The sequence below is a fragment of the Apium graveolens genome, chromosome 4 (assembly GCF_009905375.1).
Source record: "Apium graveolens cultivar Ventura chromosome 4, ASM990537v1, whole genome shotgun sequence".
In the NCBI taxonomy this organism is placed as follows: Eukaryota; Viridiplantae; Streptophyta; class Magnoliopsida; order Apiales; family Apiaceae; genus Apium; species Apium graveolens.
In genome coordinates this window covers 280,516,970-280,537,084 of record NC_133650.1, presented here as the reverse complement: position 1 = coordinate 280,537,084, position 20,115 = coordinate 280,516,970, and the positions used below count along the sequence as shown (strand labels likewise).

Genomic DNA, 20,115 nt, shown 5'->3' with positions numbered 1-20,115 from the left:
GACAAGTGGTCTCCGCATATTCCTTCATGCACTTCCGTCAAGCAGTACTTTGCTTCTTCTGGGCCAATGCACTTCAGGATAGGAGATGAGAAGGTTCTGCGGTAGAGTACTCCTTTTTCGAGGAAGAACTTGGCTGCTTTTGCTTTCAATCTTTGAGCTTTTCCTTGATCTTCTGGGAGATCCCCTTTGTCCAAGTAGTTTATGAAGGGAGTCATCCAATTTTGAGTGATTTCTATTTCCAAGACTCTCTGGATTCAATGGATGGTTTGTGGAGTTCTTCGAAGTAGACTGAGCAATCCAGATCTGATAAATTCCGGACTAATTTGGATAGGATATCCGCTTCTTCATTTTCTTCTCGACATATCTGAAGGACTTGGTGGCTTGGGATTGAGGCTAAGCAGCTCTGAACCAGTGCTTGGTACTTCGCCAGAGTAGGGTCCTTTGCTATGTATTCTCCATTTGTTTGCTTGACCACTATCTGGGAGTCGCTGTAGATTTTCAAGTCTTGGACCCTTAGAGTCCGGGAGAGCTTTAGTCCTGCGATCAATGCCTCATATTCTGCTTGATTGTTTGTTGCTGGGAAGCTGAAGGATATAGATGTCTGAATCTTAAATCCTTCTGGACTCCTGAGTATGAGTCCGGCTCCTGACCTCTCGGTTGTTGAAGAGCCATCTACCTTTAAGGTCCAGGCTCCCGGACTAATTTCCTTTTTTGGCTCCTGATCCGTGTCCATTTGTTCTTGGTCTTCTTCCGGGAAGTTGCATTCGATTATGAAATCTGCAAGAGTTTGAGCTTTGATTGCGGTCCTGGGAATGAAGCTTAGGTTGAATTGGCTCAATTCCACAGCCCAATTAACAAGTCTTCCCGAGATATCTGGCTTGTGGATTATTTTCCTTAGTGGTTGATTTGTCACTACTCTGATTTCCCTCCCTTGGAAGTAGTGTCTGAGTTTCCTTGAAGTTGTCACCAGAGCAAAGGCAAACTTCTCCAATCTTGGGTATCTTGTTTCTGCATCTTTTAAGACCTGGCTCACATAGTAGACTTGTTGCTGTGTTCCATTCTCTTCCCTGATTAGGGCAGCTCCTACGGCTTGTGATCTTGCTGACAAGTATAAGTAGAGAGGCTCTCCTGGCTTAACTTTAGTTAGGACTGGTGGCTGAGAGAGGTAGTTCTTGATTTCCTCGAATGCTTTCTGGCACTCCAGATTCCAGTTTACCTCTTTCTTGTTGGTTGCTCCTTTGAGTAAATCAAAGAAGGGTAGGCACCTCTCTGCTAGTTTTGAGACAAATCTCCTGAGTGCTGCTAGTGATCCTGCTAGCTTTTGCACATCTTTTTGGGTCCTGGGAGCTTTCATCTCCTGGATTGCTTTTATTTTCTCCGGATTGGCTTCTATGCCTCTGTTGTCGATCATGAATCCTAGGAACTTGCCTGCTCCTACTCCGAAGGTGCATTTCTCCGGGTTTAGCTTGAGTTGGTTCTTCCTTAGATTTTCAAAGCATTCCTTCAGATCTTCCACGTGCCCTGGTATAGTTGTTGATTTGGAAATCATGTCATCGACATAGCACTCTAAATTTCTCCCAATCTGGGACTTGAATATCTTGTTCATGGTTCTTTGGTAAGTGGATCCTGCGCTGGTAAGGCCGAAGGGTAGCATCACATAAGCGTAGACTGCTCTGTGAGTTATGAATGCTGTCTTAGGGATGTCCTTCGGGTTCATCTTTATCTGGTTATATTCGGAGAAGGCATCCATGAAACTTAGCATTACATGTCTTGAGGTGGCATCTATCAGTTGATCAATGTTTGGAAGAGGATACGGGTCCTTCGGGCATGCATCATTTAGGTCAGTGTAGTCCACACACATTCTCTATTTGCCGTTGGACTTCTTAACCATGACCACATTAGCTAGCCACTCCGGATACTTGATTTCTTTGATGATTTATGCCTTGAGTAGTTTTTCTACTTCTTCGTCAATGGCTCTTTGCCTCTCCGGAGCAAAGTTTGTTCTCTTCTGTTTTACTGGTTTCCTGTTGGGGTTGACATCTAAGCTATGCATTGCTATGGACTCATGTAGTCCTGGCATGTCCCTTGGACTCCAGGCAAAAACATCTTTGTACTCCCGGAGCAGGGATACTAATCTCTCCTTGAAGGACTCCTCGAGTCCTGACCCAATCTTCATTTTTTTGCTTGAATTGCTTTCATTTACTTCGACTTCTTCTGTTTCGACTGCGGCCTCGATCTTTGCTTGTTCTTTGTTTGAAACCATTTGATGAATTCAGGCCTCAGAGTTCTTCTTCAGATAGATGTTTGCTTGTTCAGGTTCTTTGGTTGCTTGCATGGTAGGACAAGGTTGTTCTAGGACTCGACTTATCTTGTCCAGTACCATGACTTGGTTGCTTGCCAGTTCCTCTGGACTTGTTTTGTTCGCTTCTTCCCTTATCCGGGGTCGGTGCTTCTTCATGCTTTGTTGCTTGCGAAGGACCGTAGCCTTCCTCTTGTTATCTTGGTGGGTTTCTGCCATAACTAACCCTTGGTTATAGCATGTTTCAGCAACTCCGTAATCTCCTTTAATCTCCCCGACTCCCGTCGGGGTTGGGAACTTGATCTTGAGATGGGAGATTGAAGTTATTGCTTGCATTATGGTTAGATCTGATCTGCCAATGATTCCGTTGTATGAAAAAGGAGCATTGATCACATAAAATTTGATGACATGAGTCACTTGGTTAGGAGCAGATCCAAAAATGACTGGCAGATATAAAGTTTCTTGGATTGGGACTAAGTTGTGGCCGAAGCCATAGAGTGGATCTTCTCGACATTCATTTGAGCGGACGCTCCCTAACTGCATTCTATCCAGTGTGTGCTTGAAGAGAATATTTACTGAGGAGCCATTGTCTATGAGCATTCTTCTTACTTCATTATCAAAGATGTCTAGAGTGACAACCAAAGCTGCATTGTGGTGAGGGTTGACTCCTTCGTAGTCCTTGCTGCTGAAGGATATCACCACATCTGGGAGTGATTGGATTGAGAGCACTTCTTCGCCGAAGTCCGGGCTCCGGGGTTGGGAGTAGGATCCGCCTAGGACCACATTGACTACATTCTTTCCTTTCTTCTGCGCTTCCCCTCTGCTGTGGTCCCGAACTAAGTATTTGTTCATATTCCCCTTCTTCACTTGGTCTTCAATGAAGTACTTGAGTGATAAGCAATTCTCGGTTTTGTGGCCATGGGTCTCGTGATAATCACATTGCCTATTGTAGGGCCTGCTCTCCGGAGGAGTTTGCATTGGCTTCGGAGGATAATAGAAAGGCTTATCTTTGACTTCTTTCAAGATTTCCTCTCGGGTCATGTTGAGAGGAGTCCAGTCCGGCTCCTGCTTCGGCTCCCGAGCTTGCTTCACGGGTCCTGGGTCGCTGTTCGACTCCTGCTTAGGGCCAAGTCTTTGGAAAATCGGGTTTGCTTGTCTTTCTTGGCTTTGGTTGCTTTGCTTGAATTTCTTGTCTTGATGGTAACCCCCTTTCGGTCGGTCATCAGTATTTTTACTCCTGGACCCTCCATTCCGGGTCATTCTCATTGCCTGGAGCACATATGTTTCCTTAATAAATCTGGCAGCCATGGAATAAGCTGCTGCCAGACTTTGCGGCTCCTTATTGATTAGCTCCACAATATACCTTTCGTTGTGCTCTGGGTCCAGGTTTCTTCTAAAAATGCTTAAAGCTTCCCTCTCATCCAGATTTGAAACTTTATTGATTACTTCCTGGAACCGGCGCATGTATGCAGATAGGGACTCATTGTCGTGCTGCCGGATCGTCTCCAGGTGACACATGTGCATTTCGTGCGTTTTGTTCGCCCGAAATCTCCTAAGGAAAGAGGCTCAAAATTCCTTCCAGGAGTGGATACTGCGGGAGGGGATTCTGCTGAACCATCTCTGGGCCCCTCCCTTAAGTGTTGAAGCGAAGAACCTTGATTTCGTCAAGTCATTGTAGTATATCTGCGCTATCTGTTCAAAGTAGTTCAAGTGCTCCTCCAGGTCTCCTAGACCATCAAAGGAGTCAAAGTTGTAATGTTTCAAGTTCCGCTGCCGGGGGATAGCTTCTAAGGAGTGGCTGAAAGGAGTGAGTGTTTCTCCAATCTCCACTCCTGAGTCTCTGTCCATCTTCCTCTGCAATTCATAGATCATGTCTTTTAGGTCCTTCTGCTTCTCTTCTTCTTCATCATCAGAAATCAACTCCGGAGTAGGGTCTCTCCGGGTTCTTTTGCTCCTAGACTTGGCCAACAGATTCTCTTCTTCTAATTACATTCTCTTTTGGATCTTTAGCTCGAGCTTTGCTTCTTCTTCTTTCCTGATTTGCTCCCGGACTTCTTCCAACTTTCTCTGTTTAGTAGTTTCTGCTTCTTTCTTGCCTTGATCTTTTTTGCTTTTCTTTCCTTTGGCTCCAATGCGGTCGAATACAGACCTCTTTGATTGCTGGGAGTCCCCGGACTCCTCCGGCTCCTTCTCTAGTTCTGCCTCTTCTTGGAGGCGGGTCTGCTCCTGTCTGTATAGTCTGATTGCTTCTGCTAGTTCATCGCTTGTAAGGTTGGCCATGTGCTCTTCGGCTACCGGGACATTAGTGTACTTGTACTGATTGAGCTCAATGAGGGTCCTGACATCCCAGGTATTTACAATTCTCTCCACTACGGGAGTGTGTAGTGGTTGCTCCTGGAACGTTTCTCTCTCGGCTCCTGGGTCAAGGGCCTGGGAGTGGTCCGGCTCCTGGACCTGCGCACTAGCAGATGGTCTTCCAGAGGTGTTCTTTCCTGGTCTTGCCATTTCTCAACAATACCAACAACAAATAACAACAGTATGCTACCGAGAATATCAATCTAAGGTTGCTTTTTGGAAATTGCAAAAACTACCCAGAATAACAACAAACACTAACAAATAGCTTCCTGGGAGCAATTTAAACAACGATGTAGTATAACGCGAATGCTATATTCAAACTAGAGCAATAACGATTAAAGTTAACGATAGCTCACACAAACGTGGCTTAAACCAACAAAACGGGCTCACATAAACGTGGCCTAAAATAACAAGTGCACGCAAACATGGCCGAAATAAACAACATTCATGCTTATTGGAAAAGGTGGGTTGCTTGGATTCTTACAAGTTTGAATGAATGGACTCTTTGAAGAGTTTATTCATGACGACGAATCCAGGGGCACCGAGACCCAAGGATAGAGCGGCCCCTCCTTCTAGCGCCAAATGATAACTCCTGGTGGCGGGGCTGCTCCTTCGACGCCGTCCTGGATCCTTCGCCGCTGTAGAGGTGTAGCTGTAGTTGGGTTCCTACAAAACAACACCGGAAGGGGGGTTGGAGCCCCGCGGCGCCTCCGGCGTGAGAGTAAGAACTAGCTTTTTGGGAAGATGAAGATGAATATGAATGTAAGGTGGCTGTGTGTGTATATGAGTGTGAAAGAATGATTAACCCCAAAACCTCACCTTCTTGGGCTATTTATAGCCCAAGGGTAGGGTTTTGGGGTTGGTACCTTTGAATCGTAGCCATTGGTTCTGGGAACGGAGGACACCTGGCGGAAGTGGATGCTTTACACGTGTCAGCGCGAGACTGGTCGAGGAATGTTCTGAGGATCCTCTAACACGTGCCCTGATTATTCCCATGATTGATGTGTGACAGTTGTCCCCGTCACGTGCCGGGGCCAACGTCTCACGTGCTGGGGTTTATCAGGGTTCTGCTTGCGGGACTGAGCTAGTTAGGAGTGGTGCTGCACGGGACTACTCCTCCCAGGAGCCACGTGCCGGGAGCGGTATGGAGTTAGGAGCGTAGGAGTAGGCCTCCCAGGAACTGTATGGAGTTAGCAGCTTAGGAGTAGGCCTCCCAGGAGCTGTATGGAGTTAGGGGCGTAGGAGTAGGCCTCCCAGGAGCTGTATGGAGTTAGGCGCTTAGGAGGGGCCTACCAAGAGCTGTATGTACTATCAGAAACGACATAAGATAAATCCGAATAATTTGAGTTTAAACTCTATATTATAATTAACATTGAAGAAAGATCATTTTATCCAACATTTTTTTAATTATATAACAATATAAATGTGATTGCCGCGCATATTATCCACGAAAAATCTAAAATATTCTAATAAAGATAGACTTCAAACTGTATTAATGTAGTCGCAGGTTATTAATAGAGAATCTTTAACTATACGTGCATATATAAGCGCCTGTATATATAACAAGACACAGATAGAAAGACACGTTAGAGATTAGGAACCACATCCACTCACTTTAAAACCCCCCTCTTCTTTTTCATCGGCTCTCATTCAAATTCTCAGAGGTACTTTTGCTCTTTCTCCTTTTCATTATATACATTTTTATTCAACTTTAATCACAATATTTTCATAGTGTTTTTCCCAATTGCTTCTGGTTAAGTTATATTGAAAGTTGCTTTCTTGATCTAAAGAATCAAGAATACATGCTGTTTTTTTGGTTGGTTTATGCTCTGTATTTAACAGTATCGTAGGGATTATTTGTGTAATCTCGAATATCGTATTGGCTATTTACGATAAAGCATTTTGTAAATGATATAGAGGATAACTAGTTCAAGAAACTTTGTGTCGAAAAATTAACTCTGCTAGATCTTGAATATTTGTCTTTGTCGGATGACTCATCGCGTGCCTTGCTCGAGGGTGCTTACGCAATTATGCGTGTTGGATAGTGTCAATCCAAGTATCACGTCAAGAAGATAAGAGATAATTCTCTTGTAAATATCGAGCCAATTAACTCCATTAGTAGTCCTTTTGAGCTGTGCCCAAAAAACAAATTCATGTTAGCTCGGTCCAAAACGGACAATATCATATTGTTGTGGAGTTATAGCTAGCTCAGGTACCGACAATGCATATAGTGGATATTTTGATCAGTGTACACATAACATAAATGTACAATTGAATACATTACTTCCACAACATAAGTGTTTTTTGTTAATTTATCTGGTTAAAGGAGTTATATGCTATAGTTAATAGTTGTGTGAGATACTATGTTCAATACCAAGAAATTAATGTAAACCACTAAGTTGGGCCCCTTGACAATGGACCTGGGTCTGCAATTGATTTTGTTTATCAACTAATGAAACATGCATTGAGTAGCGCATTGTAGGAGCATGTTATAATAATATCCTTGTTTTTATTGATCTCCATGCTTCTTTGGTTTTGGATGTTATCAGAGGATGACATAATTTCATATTAGTAGTTAAATGAAGTTACATGTGTACAACTTTACAATCCATTGATTTCTTCTGTTCATTGGTTCAGATGGCAGCTTCATCTGCATGCGTTGTTGGAAGTGGCATATCTACCCCTAGTACTAAAACTGTTTTGACCAAAGAATTATATGTTAGGCATCTATTTTCGTCTTCAACTCGTCCATCACTGGCTAAGGTATCAAAATCACTCACGGTAAAAGCAACTTTAGACCAAAGGCAACATGAAGGAAGAAGAGGCTTTCTGAAGCTGTTGCTTGGAAATGTAGGCCTTGCCACGCCTGCATTACTAGGTAATGGAAATGCTTTGGCTGATGAGCAGGGTGCATCGAACTCAAGGATGTCTTACTCAAGGTTTTTGGAGTATTTGGACAAGGACAGAGTAAATAAAGTAGATTTGTTTGAGAATGGAACAATCGCTATTGTTGAGGCTGTTTCTCCTGAATTAGGTAATCGTGTGCAGCGAGTTCGTGTACAACTCCCAGGCCTCAGTCAGGAACTTCTTCAGAAATTTAGAGAGAAGAACATCGATTTTGCAGCACATAATGCCCAAGAGGACTCAGGTTCCCTTCTATTCAACTTGATTGGGAATCTTGCTTTTCCATTGATTTTGATTGGAGGTCTTTTTCTCCTCTCTAGAAGATCTGGAGGAGGAATGGGGGGTCCTGGAGGGCCAGGTTTTCCTCTTCAGTTTGGTCAATCAAAAGCCAAGTTCCAGATGGAACCAAACACTGGCGTAACATTTGCCGATGTTGCTGGAGTAGATGAAGCTAAGCAGGATTTTATGGAGGTTGTGGAGTTTTTGAAGAAGCCTGAAAGGTTCACAGCAGTGGGTGCTCGCATCCCTAAGGGAGTTCTTCTTGTTGGTCCACCAGGAACTGGGAAAACCCTTCTAGCAAAGGCTATTGCTGGTGAGGCAGGTGTTCCATTTTTTTCAATTTCTGGTTCAGAGTTCGTTGAAATGTTTGTTGGTGTTGGTGCGTCTCGAGTGCGTGACCTTTTCAAGAAAGCCAAAGAAAATGCTCCCTGCATTGTTTTTGTTGATGAAATTGATGCTGTTGGGAGGCAAAGAGGAACTGGCATAGGAGGTGGGAATGATGAAAGAGAACAGACACTTAACCAGCTTCTGACAGAAATGGATGGTTTCGAAGGAAACACTGGCGTTATTGTAATTGCAGCTACTAATCGTGCTGACATATTAGATTCTGCCCTCTTAAGACCAGGCCGATTTGATAGACAGGTAATTTACATGTCATTAATATGTTGCTTTTACTATGGGTGGGAATGTATTTGTGTTTGTAACTTGAATCATGGTTCTAGGTAGCTGTTGATGTGCCAGATGTTCGGGGAAGGACGGAGATCTTAAAGGTTCATGGTAGCAACAAAAAGTTCGATGGAGATGTATCTCTTGAGGTGGTGGCTATGAGAACACCTGGTTTTAGTGGAGCTGATCTTGCAAACCTATTAAATGAGGCTGCTATATTGGCTGGCCGACGTGGGAAGACTGGAATCTCATCTAAAGAAATTGACGATTCAATCGATAGGATAGTTGCTGGAATGGAAGGGACTGTTATGACAGATGGAAAAAGTAAAAGTTTGGTAGCATACCATGAAGTTGGACATGCCATTTGCGGGTATATCCTACTTTCTTTCTTTTTCAATTTTAATTTGAAATTTCTTCTTGGTAATGTGAAAGTTTTGAAATTCAGAGTTCCACTAAATTTAATGTGTGCTAAAATGTCGGTAATTAGCTTTCTTTGTTAATTTATTTATATGTCCTGGTTTGGAAACAAGTATGCAGCAAAAATTGCAAATAGCCCTACTGGTTAAACAATATTTAGATAACTATCTATGTATGCGAAGAGGGATATCAAAGTATTCCTTGTTACTTTAGCAACCAAGATAGTTTATATTGGCAGTGTGAAATTTTCTGTTAATGAATATAGGTTACTAGATATGACCTGGAAAGTTTATCATAATATTTGTTCATGTTTATACCTGAACTACCAGACCTCAAGGTGCTACATATATCCTAGTCTTTTGTAGATCAAATTTAAATCTGTTGCATATGCTGTGATGCAGAACTCTTACACCTGGGCATGATGCTGTTCAAAAGGTCACACTAGTCCCGCGTGGTCAAGCAAGGGGTTTAACCTGGTTCATTCCTTCAGATGATCCAACCTTGATCTCCAAGCAGCAACTCTATGCAAGAATAGTTGGTGGACTTGGTGGAAGAGCAGCCGAGGAAGTGATATTTGGAGAGTCTGAGGTGACCACGGGTGCAGTAGGTGACCTGCAGCAGATCACTGGATTGGCCAAACAGGTAAACATTTAGTTCTGATTTTTTGCAACTTACTTGCTTCCCTGTAGACCGAATCTTTATAAAATATTAATATAAATTTTATTTCTAATGGGGGTCCATCTCCATCTGTTTGCTTCACGTAGAATATCCTGCAGTATTATTGCAGTGAAATTTTTGTTAAGCAAAAAATTTAAAAAGTACCTTCTCTGTTAAATATAATATTTTAATGTTACTGTCTTGAAGTCCAGATAATATTGAGGTTATTTGCCTCAAAAGTCCTCGTTTTCTTCCATCGACATATCTTTATGATTTTCGTGTATAATATGAGACTGTCAATTTGTTTTCAGATGGTAACTACATTCGGCATGTCTGACATTGGCCCATGGTCACTTATGGACTCATCTGGTCAGAGTGATGTGATCATGAGAATGATGGCTAGGAATTCTATGTCTGAAAGGCTTGCTGAAGATATTGATAGCGCTATAAAGAGGCTTTCTGATAGTGCATATGAAATTGCTCTGAGCCATATCAAGAACAACCGTGATGCAATGGACAAGATAGTGGAAATTCTTCTTGAGAAGGAAACTATGACTGGGGATGAATTCCGAGCAATCTTGTCTGAGTTTACTGAGATTCCAGTCGAGAATCTTGTACCACCTTCAGTGTCAACTCCTGTCCCAGTATAATTTGCATATATGCCCCTGTAGATCTATGTGTAATGATCAGTTTCAACATCTCACTTCGACTAAATGTATAACCTTCTATTGTTTCCACTTACATACGTCCATGTATACTCTGTATTTAATCAAGATTCCGCCAAATATACATGTAAGTACGTATATCTGTATGCTTTTATAATAGTCCAGTAGCAATATTACCAAGTTCGAAAACTTCACTTCTCATCTCTGATCTCTTGTAATGTCTTGTAGGCAATTATGCTGCAGTGTTTACGGTCATGAAGGAAGTTTGTGTTTACGGTCATGAAGGAAGTTTAAATTTGCACAACATTACTGCCTATAATGTTCTAGCGGTTGCAGACATTACTACCCATGATACAATAAAAAGTCAGTCATGAACTTGAGTTCTCTGTTGCTTTTGGTAATATTGATCATCAGGGCTGTGTGAACCACATTATATCAAATATGAAAAGAGTCATGGAGATCAATTGTATTGACAAAATTTTGATACCTGTTAAAATTCTGTTTCAAAACTCTACTTGTTCATCGTTAGAGATGTACAAAAAGCCCACCGGGCCAGGCTTTATTCGGGTTTTAAAAAGCCCGTTTTTTTTTAAAACAGATCGGGCCGGGCTTTTTAAAAATCGGGCCGGGCCGGCCGGGCTTCCTAAAAAATATAAGGCCCGTTTTAGGCCCGCGGGCCGGGCCGGATCGGGCCAAACCGGGCTTTATTCAAGCTTTTTATTTATATATTAAAAAGATATTTTAATATTTTATAACTCGAATTATGAGTAATTTAAATATCAGAGAAAATAATATCTTGATATATTAGATAGAGTAGTTTAGACACCGAAATAAATAATTATTTTTAATATAATATAAAAATAATCATATATACTTTAATTGTTTCTTATATTATGATATATTATTTTAAAAATCATAAAAAGTATTGTATTTTCAAATTCTATATAAAAAATCATTTTTTTAATCAAGCTTTTCAAAAACCCGGATTTTTATCCGGGCCGAACCGGGTTTTTTTCGATCCGGGCTTTTATCCGGACTTTTTTAAATCCCGGCTTTTATCCGGGCTTTTCTGGTTTCGGGCCGGGCCGGATTTTCGAGAAAAAAGGAGGCCCATTTAAGGCCCGCGGGCCGGGCCGAACCGGGCTGGGCTTTTTTCCGAATCGGGCTTTTCGGGCTTTTTTCTGGATCGGATCGGATTCCGGGCTTCGGATTTTTTGAACATCTCTATTCATCGTATGCCGACTGCAGTTGTTGCAGTTTTTGATTATTTGTAATGATTTTTAGTGCATAATCATATTGAGTGGTACGTTGATATGTTTTTTCGCTAATTAATTATACACGCACATTCTAAAAAGTTGAACTCTTGACTTTCGCAAGGGATAAAAGTTTAATCACTGCACCAACTCTTTATCGTATCGAGTATACGTATACGTGTAGTTTGTGTATAGGCTTGTAACAACTATCAAGGCACACTACTTCAGGTAAATCTTCACAAGATTGATCGGGTAAACATTTAGACACTGTTAAATCAATAATAGATCACTCAGGTCGGCGAAACTTGTCATAATAGATTACCCCGATCGATAAACATTTATTCGCTCATGGTTTGAGTCACGTATCTATCTTTATATTATGGTCCCAAGTCTTTTTCTTATAGGTTTTGTAATAAAATTTAGGTCTTAAACAATAACACACTTTATTAACCACTATATTGGAGGTGGTAACTCCACATAAAGCATTGTACATGCTTCACATTACAGCAACCAAATTAATTTATAGGTACCAACTACAGCTTGCAGATCCTAGATCCCCCACCGAACGGCAAAAATGCAGCTGCCTGATTTTTTGTTGCCTTTGAAATGCCTTCAGAGAATCTTTCAGGATTAAACTCTTTTGCATCAGCGCCCAATATATCATGATCATGATGAATTTGATTTACAGGCACCACAATTTGCATTCCTGGTAGTAAGCTTATATCTGCCAAAGTAATTTCCTCATTTATCTGTCGAACTAGAATAGATACTGATGCATATAATCTCAGAACCTCGTACAAAATCATAGTCACCTGCATGCAGTAAACAAAAAAAGAAAACGGATGTAATGGTTAAGTCAAGAAGTGTTTTAAATTGCTAATTCTACCTTTCCACCTCAAGTTGCATGAAGAACAAAGTATTTACAATCTTCAGATGATTGAGATGACCTATATCCAGTTTGTCATCCCCAATTACTTGCAATACTTCTAGTCTAGCTCGATCTTGCCAATTGGGATGCATACTTAACAAGACCAACGTCCACACAAGCAAGGTTGAGGTGGTCTCCTGGCCAGCAAAATAGAACACCTTGCATTCTTCAATTACATCGTCAAAGCTCATTCCATTATTCTTGTTTCCCTGTTCGAGTTCTTTAGAGTTTGCTTCCAGCAATAATCCCAATAAGTCGTCAGTGCTAGCTTCTCCTTCTTTCATGGCCTTCATCTTCTTATCAATAATACCTTTTACTAAAAATCGCACTTCTTTGTCTATTTCCTCCATCCTCTGGTTCCTCTTAGTTGGTAAAAACCTGAAAAAAGAATAGGCGACTTCTTCTGTTTCCTTTGTGCACATTTTTGTATATACTTCACATATCAAACTTTACCATTTTATTCTGCAAGTATAGGGTATGACTTTACCTGGATCCCGGCAGGTAAACTGATTGCAGAGCCTTAAATGCGTAGTCAGCTTGTTCCACTTGTAATTCAAATACCTTTTTTCCCTCTTGATAGCAACTACCAAATGCAGTACGGGAAATTACATCACTTGTTAATGTTTGAAGAAAAGGCCACACATCTAACTCGCATGAATTTCTTCCCGCCCCTATCATTTCCATCCATTTTATTGTCATCTCACGGCAACACAAATCAAATGCTGGTAGCATACCCTGCAACCACAACAAAATTTATACTAGATAAACTGGAACAAGAGACTACAATCACTTCTTTTAAACTCATATTGTGAAATACGTACTTCTTTTTAACAGTATTATGATCACGCGACAAGAAAAATATAATTGTTGTTACAACTGATAATCATGCTTATACAATAAACTCGAATGTAAATGTTGACAATCTCCATTAACAACCTTTAAACTCTACATACTTGTTATAGAAGATGAAGTTTACAATTTTGTGTTTTTATGAAAGTTAGTACTAACTAACTCTCCTGCTTTAACAAACTCTGAGAAGAATGTATATCTATTCCCATTTCTAGATCCTGAGATTTGTAACAAACTTTTAAGCGTGAAGTGTTATTGCCAGCTTTTGCCACCTCAGCCAAGAGCTCTGAACAGTAATTTAACATCCCCTCAAGTTAGGGGTAGGCAGAGCACTGACAACTCCTAACTTGGACAAAAGAACACGCAGATGAGCTGAAACTAAAGCTTTAGTGAACAAATCTGCTGGTTGATCATGGGAAGCAATGTGAGAGTGAAAATCAAACCAGTCTTAAGTTTGTGACGCACAAGATGACAATCGATTTCAATATGTGTAGTGCGTTCATAAAATACGGGATTAGAAGCAATATATAATGCAGATGGGTTGTCACAAAATAACGGAACTGGAGTAACATCACAAAGCTGCAATTCAGACAGCAAGGACACCATCCAGGTAATTTCACACACAGTATCAGCCATACTGCGGTATTCACCTTCAGCTGAAGACTGAGAGACGACATGCTGCTTGTTGCCCTTCCAAGCAACGACCGTCCCTCCAAACATAATGCAAAAACTTGTCAATGATTGACGAGTGAAATGACAGCCACCTCAATCAGCATCACATAAGGAAGACATAATTGGATTAACTGATGCAACATAGAACATGCCTACAGTGGAAGTGGACTGTAAATATCTGATGAGCTGGAGAGCAGCATGCCAATGAATTGATTGAGGTAAATGCATATATTGAGCTAGAATATGTACAACATAGGACAAATCAGGACGTGAAATGGTTAAGTAGATAAGTTTTCCCACCAATCTTCTATAAGCAGATACATCTTGTAGGAGAGGGCTATCAGAGTCATGCAACAGTTCATGATGATGCTCAATAGGAATAAGGGAATGCTGAGACTTGAGATGTGCAAACTCAAGAAGTAAATCACTAGTGTACTTATGCTGTTTCATAAAAATACCAGCCTTATTCCTAGTTACTTGAAGACCCAAAAAGTAATGTAATGTACCAAGAGCTTTGATTTTGAAATGAGAACTCAAGAAATCAGTTATATGAGCTATAAGAACAGCATCACTACCAGTCATAACCATATCATCTACATAAACGAGTAGATAGACAACAGAAGATTCCTTAGAGTAAACAAACAGGCTGGGATCTCTTATAGTTTGAACAAAGCCAAAGGAAATCAACGCAGAAGAGAGAGCAATGAACCATTGCCTAGGAGCTTGCTTAAGCCCATATAATGATTTAAGTAACCTACACACTAACTTCTGACCTGGGTATTTTTGTAGAACTGCTTCAGGAATCGTATATCCAGGAGGGCAAGCCATATACACTTCTTCATCTAATAGACCATGCAAGAAGGCATTTATCACATCAAGTTGAGAGATATCCTAGTTATTCATAGCTGCCAAAGCTAGCAATAATCTGAAAGAGGTCATCTTTGCCACAGGGGAAAAGGTTTCAAAGTAATCCATATTGGCAGTTTGTGTGAACCCCTATGCTACTAGCCTGGCTTTATACTTGTCAATTTTACCATCTAACAAATATTTGACTTTATAGAGCCATTTACATCCCATAACCTTCTTAGAAGAAGGTAAGGGAACCACCTCCCATGTCTCATTGGCTTCCAAAGCAGCTAACTCTAAGCTCATAGCTTGACACCATTCAGGAAGATCAATAGCTTCTTTATAGTTTTGAGGTTCAGAGATTTTATCAGCAATAATGATATTTGAGATCAAATGAGCTGGTAAGCCAGTATCATCATTAAACTTGGCTGGAATTATCTTGTGTCGATGAGGTCTAACAACAGGGACCTTATGTGAAGGTGTAGTAGTCCTAATAGACTCATCAGAACAAGAAGTATCAGCAAAACTGGAAATGTTAGTATCTTGCACTGGTCTATGTTCGCACCAAAATATAGGCGAAAATACACGCAAGCGCACGTGATCACAAGTAGTATAAGATATAAGTCAAGTTCGTTCCCATAGAGAATCGGTTTAGGTTAAGTTCAGATTATGTACCTATGCAACAATGTATGATTATCGTTCAATGCTAAGACAAATAACAAATTGAGTTTTGATTTAACTAAGAGATTATACTAAATAACATTAACTAAGAGAATTACGATTGAATTACTTATATGAGAGTAAACACGGGATTCTAACTTCATTAAATACTTCATTCAAAGTCTATATTTTTATCCCTAGCATGTGATGGTGATGACAACTAATCAGTTAACACGAAACTAGTATACGCTAACTTCCGTTATACGTACACCCTACTATCAAACATCCACAATTAAGATACAAGTTGAATAGATACCAATTATTCTTAGTCCCTATATGTCTATAAAGATTGAAAACATAACGGTTTAAGAACAAGTTATCCATCTTGATTACATAGGGTGAATAAGATGGTTAAAATTACCCACGAATTATACATGTCAATTCATACATAAACTTATGCTAGCATGGCAAGTTCTAAACCTCTATATTCACTGTCGCTTCAACAGAGATTAATAAACAATCTTAGATGTTAGCTACGCATCAAAGACGAATAAGCACAACCAAAGTAGGAAATCATAAATAACCACACACAAAGGATTATAAAACAATTAACTACTGAAATCCATAAATAAATCCGCTAGAATCTCATGACAACGATTAGTTCATAATCGAACTCATCGTCACCATGGGTTCCAATGAAAATATGATAATAAAAAATATAAGAGTACTAGGTAGTAAAGACAAATCGAAAACAAGCATCCAAAGTATCAACTATATTGACGAATACAAAAGTCTTCTTCTTCGTAGTCGTCTTGTGCTCTCTAGGTCTTCTCAATGCTCTCCATTGGCGCATTATTCTTAAAAACGTCTTTTTATTGGTTTATATATGCATCTGGACGACCTGGGCTCTCAAATTCTTCGATTTCAAGTCAAATCAGGATTCTGCTACCGGGACCCCGCACAGATGCCCCACTTTCTGTGCGGGCGTGCGCACTTCTGTATATCTGGCGCGGCCTCCCCGCTCTCCCGTGTGGGTGCGCTGCCTTCTTGATCCTTGGCTCCAATTTCTTGTTTTGGATGTAAATGGAGTTCTGCTCGTCAGAATTCGATGATTCAACCGTCCACGCCGTGATGCCTTCAATCTCGGGGTTAGGAAATGAGGACCCACACACCATTAAACTAGCAATAAATAAGCATAAACCATGATTAACTACTAACAGGATCTAATAGGATAAAGTTTGAGACAAGATTACAACTACCAACCATATTATATAAATTACAACCCAAAATAATACAAGATTTACATAATCGATTCCGACTTGGAACCGACAGATAACCCATTGTATCTTTACAAACTTTTCGTCTAAGCGCTTGCTCACACATAGCCTGTACTACCTGCTCTCGCATCTGGAAGCCTACAACACGATAGGGGCCACCAGGTACGCTCTTACGAGCGGTGTGTCTAAGTCTATCTATCCTCTTGCTTAACTGCCATGGTTAGAACAAAGCATAATATATGAGTATAAAACTCAGCAAGTAACTAAATGACAGTTCTATGATGTAATAAACAATATCCTTTCACAATTACTTTTGGGGCATTCTACTGAAATTCTCTAGGCGGCAGATTTCTATCTTTGGGCTAGGGAAGGTTTATGAAGAGATAGTTGGGCTTTCAAGAATCAAGGTTCAAGATAAGGCGAAAGCCGACATTCATCACAAATCATCAACAGGATCTCAAGGATCTTTCAAATGGAAAGCGAGAATCTTTTCAACTCTGAGAATCAAATATATGATTGATAACAATATCAGAATAAGAATCAGGGTTCACAAGCTGTATGCTAATCAATATCACAATCAACTCTTTTCAAACCATTATAAGCCATTTCATTTTCAAAGAAGAAATTTGCTAAAGCAATGTATTTAATATCCTTTATAAAGTGATAGGGAACCCTTGATTGGACTACTTCAACTTTCAATTAATAATAATAACATGGGTGATCAGCCCGAACCAAACTCCATCTGGTCGTTAAGGTACCTATGACATAATTTCAGCCTTAAATTGGACTAGCCCCACTAGTCTCTTATATGACTGGACTAGTCCCACTAGTCTCTTACGTCTCAATCCAATCCATCAGGAATTCATTTGAAAAACCTTGTGTTGGAAAAGAAAGGTTTTACTGAGTTCATTTTAACATTACCAAGAATATGAAATCATTCAGACTCTTTCAAGTCGAAACTCATTCTTAAGTTCAATTTCAAGAATTCAAAGAAATTGAATGAATCAAAGGTAAGCAAAGTTCAATGCTAAGGATCTTGATCAAATGATCACAAGGTATACAAGTTAGGGAATCAAAACAGTTCCAAGGATCATCGTAGAATAAGGTAAACAAAGGAATGAAGGATCATTACGCAAGGGGTTTCATAAAGGTTCTTATAGGGTTTACAAGAATTCAAGATATCAACAGGTGATCAGGATATGAATAAAAAGGTTACTGTAAAGGTTTGAACAATAATCATATCAAGTCATTACAAGAACAATAACAGGGTTTCTCAAGAATCAATAACAGGTTCACAAAGAATAATAACAGGGTTTCTCAAGAATCAATAACGGGTTCACAAGTGTTATAAAACATCAATACTCTATCATGGCATCGACAATATCCTTTCAATACACAACTTATGTAACGCCCTCCAAACCTGGGGTATAGGTCTGGGGGTTACGAGCTAATCACCAAACCTGTGCAAGCTTATTAATAAATAATAAAGAAATGAAACTAAACCCCTTTAACACTAACCAAGATCTTTTTAGGTTGAAGTATGAAAACAAGAACCACTAACTACTTTTATTACAAACCAACAATTAAGATCTCACAAACTCTCTTTATTACAAACCATTGTCTAATTCATTTTTAAACTAAGTTCATCTTTTATTCAAACACACACACTTTCTATCAACACTCCACCTGCTCGGGCAACTCAAAGCTTTCTTCCTGGATTGGGATCAACACCTTGGGTATGAGAGGATCCCGAGGCTTGACCCGCTTCTTTACCACTCGTGTCCTGATGGGTTTCATATTCCTTCTTAACTGAAAACAATAAGGTGAATAACATAAAAGGTGTGAGCCAAAAATTGCTCAATAAGTCTACAAAATATAAATAGTGTTAAAGCAATATAAGTGAATCCGTAACCCAGGTATATCTGCAAAGATATAACCTCACAAGAATAGAAAGAAGGCCATTACTGACGAATACAAATGAACTAAACTGGACTCAAGTTCGCAGCTATACCCTGCTGATCAGCCAGGATACAGTGCAGATCTATATCTCACTATATAGATCCCGTCGGGCACCCAGGCACTACGGCCCATCTCAAGGATCCATTTATGTCCCGGGCCTTAGGATTAAGTAAACTTAATCCCAAAAGTAGTATTATCCAGTCCCTGGAATAGCAACCGAACAATCGGTATGCCTTGATATATTCAAATCACTAGAATATATCAATGATTGTGAGTAACAATTGGAATATGAATAATGAATTCGAATGAGAAGAATAAATCAAGAAGTGAAATAAAATATGAACAAGAGAATTAAAAGAGTGCTATTGTAATGAGAATTTGAAGAGAATATCACTATTCTGAAAAATAGAATAGAGGAGATACTTGCCTTCTGCGCGACTTACTGTAATTAACTCACTTTCGTCTATCACCTACTCGACCTGCCTTGCTGGCTTAGCTTCTGTTAGCAAAATAGACTGGTTAAGTCATTTTGTACTTCAGTTGCATCTTGAATTGACTTCATTTCGTTCCTATTATCTACCCATACGCTTATGACCGACTCGTATATTACATATAAGCAAGTAAGACTCGATTAACCACATAATACACATAAGCACATAAGCACATAATCATTTTTATAGTTAAAATAATTTTTAGAATCAAAATCGACTCGTTGATTGCTCCGTTGATCACCTTCTACTTCATTTCCCATTTTTCCGGAATTTTTCGGATTCATCTCGGCACGCATTTCGACTGATAATCAAGCAATTAATAAAGTCAACTAATTTCTAGAAGAAATTAGGTCTTCATATTATTTTTAATGAAAAGAATTCATTTTTCTGAGTAAAATGGCTTTCGTTTCGCTCAATTCAGACTAACGGTTGAATTATTATCAATTAAACACTGATAATTCAATTTATTATTCAATATAATTAATTATTACAAATTTTTAAATCCTAAAATAATTATTTAAGAAAAGTCAAAAATAATTTTTCTATAATTTTTGGAGTTAAAATGAATAAGTTATGATTTATTGAAAATTATGTGATTAATTATCGAAATAATTAATCACTTTTAAATAATTATTAAATAAATAACTAATAAATATTTAATAAATAATTATTTAATAATTTAAAATAATCAATCCCTAATTATTAGGATTAATCACAATTTATTACAAATATTTATAACTTATCGTTATTTATTCGATTAGATCGATTATTTATAAGCAAATAATCGATACGATCAACTCATACGATAACTGTTGAATAAATAAACTATTATCCGAATCAGGATTCAATTCAACGATCCACTACTCGTATTTTTACGAGTTATTTCTCATATAATTATCGAAACATTACTGTTATTATTGCACGTTATGATTTAAATC

General features: G+C 39.3%; 2 protein-coding genes across 2 annotated transcripts; one reads left to right on the top strand and one right to left on the bottom strand.

Moving 5' to 3' along the window:
- The first annotated feature begins 6,162 nt into the window (after window positions 1–6,162).
- On the top strand, window positions 6,163–10,443 carry LOC141721061 (ATP-dependent zinc metalloprotease FTSH 2, chloroplastic-like). Its single transcript, XM_074523801.1, has 5 exons — window positions 6,163–6,318; window positions 7,292–8,479; window positions 8,560–8,873; window positions 9,322–9,562; window positions 9,889–10,443. Exons 2-5 carry the CDS (start codon window positions 7,292–7,294, stop codon window positions 10,225–10,227), a joined length of 2,082 nt encoding a protein of 693 aa, XP_074379902.1. The 5' UTR covers window positions 6,163–6,318; the 3' UTR covers window positions 10,228–10,443.
- A 1,539-nt stretch (window positions 10,444–11,982) lies between these two features.
- Window positions 11,983–13,159, bottom strand: LOC141717177 (cytochrome P450 72A397-like). Its single transcript, XM_074519282.1, has 3 exons — window positions 12,911–13,159; window positions 12,420–12,801; window positions 11,983–12,307 (listed from the first exon to the last, which is right to left on the bottom strand). The coding sequence occupies exons 1-3, from the start codon at window positions 13,153–13,155 to the stop codon at window positions 12,029–12,031; spliced, it is 906 nt and encodes a 301-aa protein (XP_074375383.1). The 5' UTR covers window positions 13,156–13,159; the 3' UTR covers window positions 11,983–12,028.
- Window positions 13,160–20,115: the final 6,956 nt, after the last annotated feature.

Bases quoted from the DNA above. Each gene is read 5' to 3' on its own strand.
- LOC141721061 (XM_074523801.1), top strand. From the start codon at position 7,292: ATGGCAGCTTCATCTGCATGCGTTGTTGGAAGTGGCATATCTACCCCT. The intron at 8,874-9,321 runs GTATATCCTACT...GCTGTGATGCAG, and splicing joins GTTGGACATGCCATTTGCGG to AACTCTTACACCTGGGCATG. The intron at 9,563-9,888 runs GTAAACATTTAG...ATTTGTTTTCAG, and splicing joins TCACTGGATTGGCCAAACAG to ATGGTAACTACATTCGGCAT.
- LOC141717177 (XM_074519282.1), bottom strand. From the start codon at position 13,155: ATGCTACCAGCATTTGATTTGTGTTGCCGTGAGATGACAATAAAATGG. The intron at 12,802-12,910 runs GTAAAGTCATAC...TTCTTTTTTCAG, and splicing joins GTTTACCTGCCGGGATCCAG to GTTTTTACCAACTAAGAGGA. The intron at 12,308-12,419 runs GTAAATACTTTG...TACTGCATGCAG, and splicing joins ATCTCAATCATCTGAAGATT to GTGACTATGATTTTGTACGA.